General features: G+C 44.7%; 1 protein-coding gene across 1 annotated transcript; it reads right to left on the reverse strand.

Moving 5' to 3' along the window:
* Positions 1-3,099: 3,099 nt before the first annotated feature.
* Positions 3,100-6,339, reverse strand: LOC123125719 (translation initiation factor IF-2). The gene is made up of 3 exons (XM_044546190.1): positions 5,699-6,339; positions 5,510-5,596; positions 3,100-3,469 (listed from the first exon to the last, which is right to left on the reverse strand). Exons 1-3 carry the CDS (start codon positions 6,176-6,178, stop codon positions 3,323-3,325), a joined length of 714 nt encoding a protein of 237 aa, XP_044402125.1. The 5' UTR covers positions 6,179-6,339; the 3' UTR covers positions 3,100-3,322.
* Between the last annotated feature and the right edge of the window lie 4,694 nt (positions 6,340-11,033).

Below are 11,033 nucleotides of genomic sequence, written 5' to 3' on the forward strand. Positions count from 1 at the left end.
GACGCCCGGATGAAAATTTTGCACGGCTTCTGTCGGGCCGGCGACGGTGGCATCTGTGGATGCCATTCCCCTCCTTGAAGGCGTCGCCGAGCGTGGTCACCTTGTCCTTCGCGCTCCGGGAGTTGATGGATGTCTTCGGGCGAAAGCCTCGATTCAAAATTTGGGTCGGCATGATGGCGGCGTCCTCGACGTCGTTCCTCTGTTGGGAGCATGGTGTTTTAAGACAAGGCTGACTCCTCGCTGCTCTCCTCCGGTGTTCGCCGCGGTCCTATTTTGATCCTCAGCGGCGCTATGCACGTCCGCCGTCGGTGTGTCCAAGACGGTGCCTTCTCGGAGCGGACCGAGTCCTGCCATTCATCTGCCACTTCCTTTAGGCGCTAAGGATGGATGGTGCGTCGACGAGAGAATCTCTGCGGAAGTTGTTGGTCTTCGGAGGTGTCCGGCGTCGGTCGAGACGCGGTGCTTTGTGTCATTTTAGGATAGGCTCTTTTACGTTGTAACTTGCTCGGCGGTGGTGTTTGTCTTTGGTTTTGTTGGTCGTGTTGTTCATGCTATACTCGTTGTTCATGCTATACTCGTTGTTCGCATCGAGTGGTAGCTTTCTTGTAACTGATATTCTGTCTTCTATAAAGCTAAGGTACGCCTAGGCGTACTCTCGAAAAAAAAAGTAGTAATCGTGCACGTGCGTTTGACTAACATAATTCAATTTTTAAAATTGAAAGCATAATTTGGTTTGTGGATTATTATGATGTTTCATTATATCCTCATTATTAACACTATTTTGGAAAATGAGGAAGTATAAGACCAAACATTGATTTGCATAGAATTTCCCCGTGCATGAGAAAATGAAGGGCACAGAACTATCCAATGTCAGGGCAAAGGTGCTAACGGGTGTTTCCTCGGAGGAGCATAATAGCAGGTAAACGTGGAGTACGTCATTTTGGAGACCGGGTTCCATGGAGCCCTTTGTCTTGAAAAAATCAAAATTCAATTTTTACTTAAAAAAAATCTGAAAAAATACACATATATGCAAGGATGTAAAGTGTGAAAAATTTCAGGATGAAACACCTTGAATTGCGAGCTGCACATAAAAAACAAAAGCATGGACTTTGAGTGTGAACAGTACATATACTAAAAAGCTCCCAATTTGTCTTTTTGCGTAGCTCACATTTTAATGTATTTCAACCTAAAAATTTGCACACATGTACATTACGTATCTAGGTATATGTGTATTTATTTTTAGATTTTTCTGAAACTAAAAAGTTTGAATTTTTTATGTTTTCAAATAAAGGCCTCTATGGAGCTCGGGCATTTTCGGTACATGTGGATCATTAGTGATGAATATTGTCATATTGTATAATATATGGGCTCCACATGGTTCCAGGTAATTCAAATAGAGAGGATTTTTTTTTGTTAAGGTACATGACTTGGTTCTCAACGATCGACCACTCACTCAGGTGCACACGACTCCCTATAATCTCCTACATGAGATGCAGAATAATATGGCTCTTAGGTGTGTAGAACATATAGGAGTACTCTCGAGATAGTAATAAAGTGTGCTGCTATCTATTCAACCCAAACAGAGGAATAATATGCCTGCCCAGCTGTTCTTGCTCCTCGAATTTCCTGGAAAAAAATATCAATCCCATTCGTAGTTATCAATCCAGGTTTACATTGGGTATTCATTATAACAAAAGCAAATGCCAGCAAGTCATCTAAATCAATATGACAGAACAAAAAAGTAGATATCTGAACAAAATTAGTAGATTTATGCACACATATACAATACAAAGGTTCATTGAACTAAAAACCTTACATGCAAAACCCAATTTAGATGCTTAGAGTAATATCGAAAGTAAAGGCAACGGAGCAAGCATGGTTGAATACCCAACAAGCAACAGTTATAAGGTAGTGTCATATCCATTTAATCCACTAATTTGTTACAATATCAACATACAAATATTGGCTTTCAAGCCTGATATGGATTAAAACTGAATTAAACTATGTTTTGAGGAAATGCATAGCCACTGAATCATCTTGTTCAATCAAATTTGGATGGGTCAATACTGAATACCTATCACCAAAGTGTCCTCACGTATAGTGGGCACCTAATAGTACAAGCCACCTGCCGGGAGAAATTAAGCTATGGAATCTCTATGAAGAACAGATCATAAGTGAAGGGAGGTCGAACCTTGCTACTTGACAAAAATTTCGCAGTTCATCTTCTGTTGTCGAGCACACTGCAGGACACCTGCATGTCTTTTGATCGAAATAACTGAAACCTTTCAAGCTGAAAAAGATGAAAAATGCAAGGATGGGTCGTGACTCTGTTGCTAAAAAATACGCTGGAGCTCCAGGTGAGACAGACTCAGATTTCTGGATTGTTGCTTGAACGTTGATGGACGAATGGTACCAGTAATAAGAAACTCAGTCCAAGAATTTTTATATATACACTGCATTGTACATATGGATAGAAAGCCAATTGTATGGATTGCTAAGCAGAACTTGTCTATGCTCCATCCTTCGTCGGGTCGTCCCCAATTCTCAATCACATGTTGATGCATAGCAGCGGATAGAGATCTTGAAATATACATCCTACTCTACAAAAAGCACTTTGGTTTTCCCACCTCAAATCTGCAAACTCAAAATGTCTGCAGATTGCAGAGTATGCAAGTAATTTGGAAACCTGAACTTTGGATGGTGATGGAATTAAGAAAGTAAAATGTCAGTGAGTCACACTGTTTCCCATGTCTTCCAAGTGAAACTTGGATTTAAAAAGAAACCAATTATGGATGGTCATGCAGGGGTCTCAACCAGCAAGCTGGAGAGCTCCCAAAACAGAGAAATACTAATTATCCCATGGACATAAGAGGGAAGGAGAGGGGAGTACTTGTTGACAGAAAAACAAGCTGCAGAATCCCAAATGGAACATCAAGCAAGAATGAGCCTCATGTGGAATCAAAGGCATACAAAGACAGTAACCCATGCAATTTATGTCAAACAGAACCCGAACATGTAAATTTGCATGCATCTGCTGATCTCAAGGGGGTAAAATTAGTAGAAGAGCTAGCTGTAAGTGAACAGCAAGACAAGAACAAGTAACATGTTAAAATTGGATGGAACATTAAGCTGATTGCACTGATATTAATATATGCCATATGTATCGGCTGCTAGTTTGTTTGCAATACATTCCGAGCTCACGCACCGAGTTCTGGTAGAAGATTATATCATGTTCTTTCCTAATCCAACTCTATACAGGTAATTCTGCAAAGTAACCATACGGCCCGGACAAACTGATGGATGATTAAAGCATGGTTGAGGATCAATAGGTCTTGCACGGGTTCGCCTTCTTCGCTCCTCTCATGGTTTTCCAAATCTTGTCCTGGTCTGAAGCATGGCAATGCCCATACATGGCATGTCCTCTCCAAGTTGCGCACGGAGCAGCAACGTCGCACACAAAGCAGTAGCACTGCAGCACAGAAGAAACAAGATGAGTGATAATCTAGCATGCAGACATGATCATTTTCAGGCTTCAAATGTAGGCTTGTCAATGTGATAAGTGGTACCCGACAGAATGGGACAATTGAAAAGAGAGAATAGCAAAAATAGCACTAGTCAAAACTGAAAGTTCCAGAATACCACTAGTGAAAACCAAAGTACCAAAATGCCACTCAGTTTCATGCCAAAATAACACTAGTATCAAACTGAGGCTAAGAGCATCTCTAGCAGATCCCGCAAACCGCGGTACCGCAAATTTCGTTTACGGGATACTGTAAACCGAATTCGCGGTACCGCGGAGGTCGTGAAAGATCAGATCCGGTAAACACATACCGCATAATGTAAACTACTAGTTCGCGCCACAGACATCTCCGAAGTTCACCAGAAAGTTCATACTAGCTTAAAACATAATAAAAACCTAAATCTACTAATCATCATCAACAGGCTTCTTGACCTGGAGGTGGTACTCCATCAGCGAGTTGGAGAGGACGAACGCCAGATCGTACTCCTCCTTCGCTACCGCCACCCGCGCCATGGCATCTTCTTCTCCGGCGGCGGCCTCCTCCTTCGCCTTGTACCACGTGCGCTCCGCCTTGTGGAGTCACTTGAGCATGGCCGCCTCCTTCGCCTTGTACCACGTGCGCTCCGCCTCCTGGAGTTGCTTGAGCGCAGGCCAGAAGATCTTGTCAAGGCGGTCGAACTTGCTCTAGGCCCGCCGGCCACCGCTGCGGGAGGAGCTCCCCACCTCGTCGTCATGGCGGCGCTTCAGCGGCGGCAAGCCGCCGCGGCCCCCTTGGCCACTCCTCCCACGACCAACGCTCGACATCGGGGCGAGCTTTGGCTGCCTACGCGTGCGGCAAATAGCGGCCAGAGGAAGGAGGATTTCTAGCCGGAGAAGACAATTTGTGGCACAGGGGGATATGGGAAATGCCGGATGCGAACCCTAAAACGCGGACGCTCCGATATATATGCGGGAATCGGGGGCGGTTTATGGGCCGGGCAGTTTCTACGGTATCTGTTCGGGTCTATTTTTTCACGCGAACTGTAAATCCGCCAGAATTTAGCGGGCCGGCGAGCTTTTAAGGGATCTGCTAGAGACGCTCTAACATATTGAGAGAAAGACACATATACCATTGCTTATCAGAGCAAAGGATACGGCGAGGCATAGGGTTGAGATTCATCGCCACAATTTTAATGCAACCAGCAATCAAGCATGTGACCTTGTGAATTAGGAAGACAACAATTGAGTACAGTGATGGATTACTATATATACACTACTTGCTTGAAATTTTGCAGTCATGAATGATGAATTGCCGTATCATTTGCACTTTGAGCTTTGAAATGACTAGCATTGTGTGCTGCAGTTGAGTACAGCGATGGATTACTATATTATACACTACTCGCTTGAAATTTGGGGTTACAAATGATGAATTGCCGTATCATTTGCACTTTGAGCCTTGAAATGACCGGCATTGTGTGATGAAGTTGAGAGAAAAAATCACCTAAGGGAGAGCCACGGGAGCCTCTGCTCCAGACACGGTGCTGATCCTGCTACGCAGCTGCACAACCGCCACATAGAGAGAAGACCACGGGAAAGAGACAGGGAGAGGGGCAGCACCTAGACACGCGCAGCCGGCCGATTGAAGTCGGCGTCGAGGGAGCAAGCTTAAACAGGGACGCGGTCGGCATTGCAGAGTTCCGGCAGCGTGGTTAGCAGAGCAGGACGCGCCGGTGGTCGACATCGACATCACCGGGCCGAGCCAGGACAAGGGCGCGACGCGGTCTGCCGAGAGGGGAACTAAGGGACAGGGAAGCAGCCGGGAGGCGCGAACGCGGGCGCGCGATGCAGCGGTTGGGGCCGCAGCCATGGTCTCCCAGCGAGAAAAATTGACACTTGACGGGAGTGACATTTTTGGCATAAAAAGACCGAGATTGTAGTTGTATTATGGCACTAGCGACATTTCGGAATTTTAGATAATGGTAATTCGGCTATTCTCTCAATCGAAGATACCTGCTCGCAGTGCTTCTCGTGAGGGGTGGTGGCGAAGGGGAACTTGACGCAGAGATACCTCGCGTGCGGAAAATCTCTGCAGGCCACCTGCAGACACATCCAAATCGAAATCGCGCCGATCGCGGGCTCATTTGGGGAAGGAACAATCTGAGAGGGGAATGAAAGATCCGTGAGTGGTGGCGTTCGTACCGGGCCGCGCTCGGCGAGAACCGCCAAGTCTTCGTCGTCGGCGGCGGCGGGGACGACGACGGGTCGGGCTTTGTTGGCGGCAAGGGGGTCGGCGGAGAGGATGAGGCAGTCCTCGTCGAATCGGCGCTTCTGCCGCGGCGTCCACATCTCGATCTCGTCGACGTCGAGCGGCGAGGAGGCGGTCGCCCCTGCCCTCTCCCGATCCCTCCTCTTCCCGGAGCTCAAGGATGGGGTGGGGAAATCTCCGATTTCGATCACCTCAACGTCCGGCGCAGGTGCCGTCGCCGGCGCAGGGGCCGTCTGATTCGCCGGCGCCGGCGCAGGTGCCGCCGGAGAGGGCGGCGTGGCGGCCGGGGGGGTCTTCTTCGTCCGCGACCGGGGCGCGGCAGGCGTCTTCTTGGTCCGCGACTTGGGCGCCGCCGCCTCCTTGGTCCGCGACGCCGCCGCCGCGTTGGGCGTCGTCCGGCTGACCCTCGCCATGGTGGACCGAAACCCTAGTGGATTGAGGGTCGCGATGGGAGGCAGGCGAGGGATCGGCGAGGGTTTTGATTTTTGAAAATGCGGAGGGCGACGCGAGGTTTTGAACGCGGCGGCTGGAGGTGTCTCTGACAAGGGTGCCACCTCGTCACGCTCTGGATTTGTTTCTAGAGCTCCCGCTTTGTGCTATGGTCACGACCTCGTTTTTTAAGGAAAGAGATTGTTTGTTCCCTGATTTCATTAACGAAATCATAGATGTTGTTTCTGGAAGTGAACGGAAAGCAGAAATGAAATACCAAGTTCGAATGGCCGAGCATTGTCCTGGAAGTTACGGACATTCCATACATCATCCTAGTTTCTGCCTTCATCGTCGTCGAAGAGTGTGTTTGGTAAAGTGCATGGGGTGCATGAGCTTAAGACTTTCCGCAACTCACTTTTAGGTGTTTCATAGCCTACACGGGGCTTCTCAGCATGCACGAGCTAAGCTCAAAAACCCTCTTAGCATGCACGAAGGGAGAACATCCCAACAACCGTTCACTGGTCAACATGCATGAGCAAAGCGAGCGACAACGTGTTTCAAAAAATGTTCAGAATTTCTAAAAAATAATTTAATTTTCAAAATACCAAAAGTTGCTCAAATTTTCAAAAATGTCCAGATTTTCAAAAATTTCAAAAAATGTTCAGCATTTCAAAATTGGTTAAGATAATATTCAGAATTTTAAATTTTTGAAAAAGTTTGCACTTCTGAAAAAAAATGTTTTTTCAAAAAATGTTCAGATTTTCAAATTTTGTTTAATTTCAAAAAGATCAAACTTTCAAAATTTGTTTAAATTTTTAAAATACTTTAGAATTTCAAAAAATGTTTAAATTTTAAAAATGTTATTTTTTCATGTTTCAAAAAATTACTCACATTTTTTAAATGTTTTGTTCACTTGTTTGAAAATACTGATTGCTACAGTACCGACCGACACGTCTAAACACATGCAAGCTATCAAACAAAGTCCCGGCTTAGCATGTGTCAGTACATACACCGATACCAAACAAAATCAAATGCATGCACTCAGCATGCCTACACTGAGCATGTATCAGAGAGAACAACCATGCTAGGTTGGGAATGCTACCAAACACACCCTAAAGTACACACGAGTACCAGCTTAATCTACTAGACATGCAGACCGTACGTCTACGGTTTGTGAAAATTCCGATGTATGGACCTGTGCATAGATGTTCGATGGACGGTGTTGGAGAGCGCAAAGTGTCTTGATTGCACAATCCGAGGATTATAGACGTTTTGATGTATAGCATTAAAGATGCCCTTATACTTAGACTGCAAATCTAAAGTAGTCATCATCTTGTTCCACGTATGGACAGTCATCACCGTGAGTTATCGGAGAGCTTTCAGTTACTGTTTTTCTTTTTCTTTTTAATGAACTGGCACATTGATTAATACAAATCTCAACAACTCGTCACGCTTCTTTCTGGTGGTATGAGCTTGTGGACATAGGCTAAGAGCATCTCTAGTGAAATCCTTCAAATGTAGCCTCTCAAATGTTGTCTCGAACTTTAACTCCTTACCTTTAATGAGCTAAGTAAAAGTGGTTATGTGGGGACCCTGGTCTAGTTGATTGAAGCCTCCTCGTGCATCCTACAACGATCTCATGACCAGTGTGTCGATGTGCACAGTCGAACTGGTAACAAAAGAACATCCATAAACACTAAGCTTATACGTGCATAGTTATGACCATTTGGTTGAGGTGATGGTCACCACTCCAAACATTACAACGGAATCTTCAAATGCATCGAGTAGACCCATCAGGACGCCTCATGCAACCGACTAGGATTGCATCCTTGTTCGCCAGGTCATCGTCAAACCCCTCATCCACATACTACTCCTCCATGCCCGACCAAGTTAATAGTGAGGGACAACAATGCCAGACAACAATGTACGCACAAACAACCCACACGGAGGTGTAATAGATATTAATGAATGGCTTAGTACAGGAAAGGGGGTTGTTATGCTAGGTATCGTCATTTATGAAAAACCAAATTTAACCTACTAGGTACATATAGTAGTTTTGTAAAAGCATTTTCATAAGCGGTTGGTAGAACCACAATAATAGCAAAGGAGGGTTATCCTTCTACTGGTGACCCTATCGGTCAAATCTTCAATTCTTCATTCACCAAAGTTGATCCCCATATAATCCAAAATCCGATATTATCACCATCTAATCCAAATCCAATAGCATGATCCAAGGTATGTAGTCCATTCCCATGGTATCGTCTCAAAACTTTTCTCTCCTTTGTTCTTCGAAAACCTTTTTATAAGAATAAATCCATCTACACCTTCGTGTAGCTTCACTAGTTGTCCTTGACTGTGGGCACAACTATTCGAATAGATTGACCCTCTGCAGAGGGTGTACACTTTACCCACGAGATATGATATGTTCTTCTGGTCGGCCAAGTTAGACAAGGGTGAACACAATAGAACAATCATACATGACTTTCCTCTTCCCATACACTAATGTAGACCTGCCAGATCTGGGTTTGCCCTCAACACTGGAATGCGACGTATAAAAACCAGCCAGAATGCACGCCAGACAGTTCCACAAAGAGAACACAATGGTCACTACATTTTGAATGAGGGACCCATCCTTACACTCAGAGGAATACCGACTTTCCATGACCTCGGCAACCAAGGTCCCGTCCCGTGAGAGGCATCTTCAGCTCTCGTCGTAGTGTTAAATATTGCGGGATCTATACTTGGTAAGACAAGATTCCAGGCCAAGCCCCATCCCAAATTGGGGTAATGTGGTTGCACATGTAAGTCTAGGTTTTGATGGCACTTAGACTCGAGGGTTTTCTAAAAAGAAACTATCATCCATCTCTACAACCACTTGGCCTTGTGGATAAGACATTTACATTATCCATAGAAGTCATAATATCTTCGCATTACCATATCCATAATCACTTCCATAACCATCAAATAATTTCATCCTCACAAGTCCATCATGTCATAACCATCACATCATCCACATCTTTCTTGTTTGGAACTCGCTTTCAAATACATCTCTATCTTCGACTGCCAACTCACTATTACCTTTTCAAATTTTATTTTTTCACAAGTACTCTTGGGCAATGAATGTCTCCCAAGAGGTTTTATAAATTTTTTTGAAAGGTCACAACATTTATCGAAAGTCCAATATTTTATTTGCTAAAGCATGGCTAAGCTATTTAATTTATTATGCTCAAGTTGCAACAAAATGAAGTCGAGCAATAGGTAATTGACCTAGGGAGACAAGTATGGTATTAGTAGTACAAAGGGGCATCATATCTTCAAGCAACATGGGGCGTAGCTAAACCAATAGATTAAATTAGCATTTCTAGAATATAGCCTTTATGCACTAAAAATAATTTTTAACTAAGTAATGCAAATATAAAAACAACATGGTCAAAGTAGGTAGCTTGCCTGGCTTGTCTTGGTCGTGACTAGTCATTCGTAACACCCTCATACATTCACGATTAGTTGTAACCCTAACCTCCAGAAAAATAAAGCACATGAGCAAAAATACATACAACATGACATACATATGGCTCAAAAAATTATGAAACTAATTTTATTGGAAAGCCTTGATTTTAGATGAATTTAGGAAAATGAACCACTAGATTTGGACATGTGTTTGGAAGGATATGTATTTTTGCGGTTTCTTTAAATAAAGAAAAAGGGCATTGTTGCCAGTGGGAGGAAACGAGTCGGCCCAGATGTGCAGTCAAGTGCTCAGGGGAGGCGTCAGAAGATTAAATACAAGGATACTATTTTAGTTAAAGAAAGCATAAACTTCCTCTACATAAAAGGGAAACTGTTTCTCTATATGGAAAACATATTTTGGATAATATGTTTTCCTCTAACATCGGCAGGTGGGGCCCACTCAAAAGAGTTGAACCGCTATACCTCGCTGGTTAGAGAAACAGGGGAAGCTGATGATGGGGAGGCTTACCTGCTAGGAAGGAGACATTAATGAGGTTGGTGATGGCGGGAGTCAAACGATTGCTCGAACACAGTCACACCGATGGGCCGAATGACAAGCAGGGGTGACAGAGTCGATGAAGGAGACAATGCCAAGCAACAATCACTTGTCATGGGCTCTGATGCTTGAAGTTAGAGGTAGGGTAGAGGGGTGTACAGGAAGGGCTAGCTATGATGAATTGGGAAGGGTCTCACCATAGCGAGGGAATCAAGCTCTCGGGCTACGGGAGGTTGTCGGAGTGTGTACTCAGGACACTAGGGATCAAGGATACCCCATATTGGTGAGTTCAGCTAAGGGCTAAAACACTTTATCAAAACACAAGCAAAATATCATACACGGACATAGGGATTTTTACAGAGGTTCATGCCGCCATCTGAGCGTAAAACCCTACCTCATGTTGGTATCGATATGAACTGGAGGATTACAAGTGCTTTGGTGTTACAAGGATGGTGGTGGGGGTGCGACCAATGGTGGTCAGGGTATAGATAGAGTGCCCAAACACTCCTATATCTAGTCTTCTTGCCTTCCCTTGGGTAAACGTAGTACTTGGTGTTCTTGATGCGTGCTAGTGTATTCTAGTGAGTGTGTCTTGCTTGTCCCTCTACTGACCTTGGCCCTCCCCTTATATAGGCCTAGGAGGAACACATTGCTCATTATCTTGAGGAGGTATACAAAATGGTAGACGCTGCATGCAGCTTGTAGTATGTATAATTAGTAGATGACCTAACACTGCAAAGTGTTAGGTGCTCGAGTACCCCTTCTTGAAGCGACGCACCACACTTCCCTTCTTTGGTCTTGTGTCGCGCCAAGGTCTGGTCACATCGCCCGTGATG

The sequence above is a fragment of the Triticum aestivum genome, chromosome 1B (assembly GCF_018294505.1).
Source record: "Triticum aestivum cultivar Chinese Spring chromosome 1B, IWGSC CS RefSeq v2.1, whole genome shotgun sequence".
Classification (NCBI taxonomy): Eukaryota; Viridiplantae; Streptophyta; class Magnoliopsida; order Poales; family Poaceae; genus Triticum; species Triticum aestivum.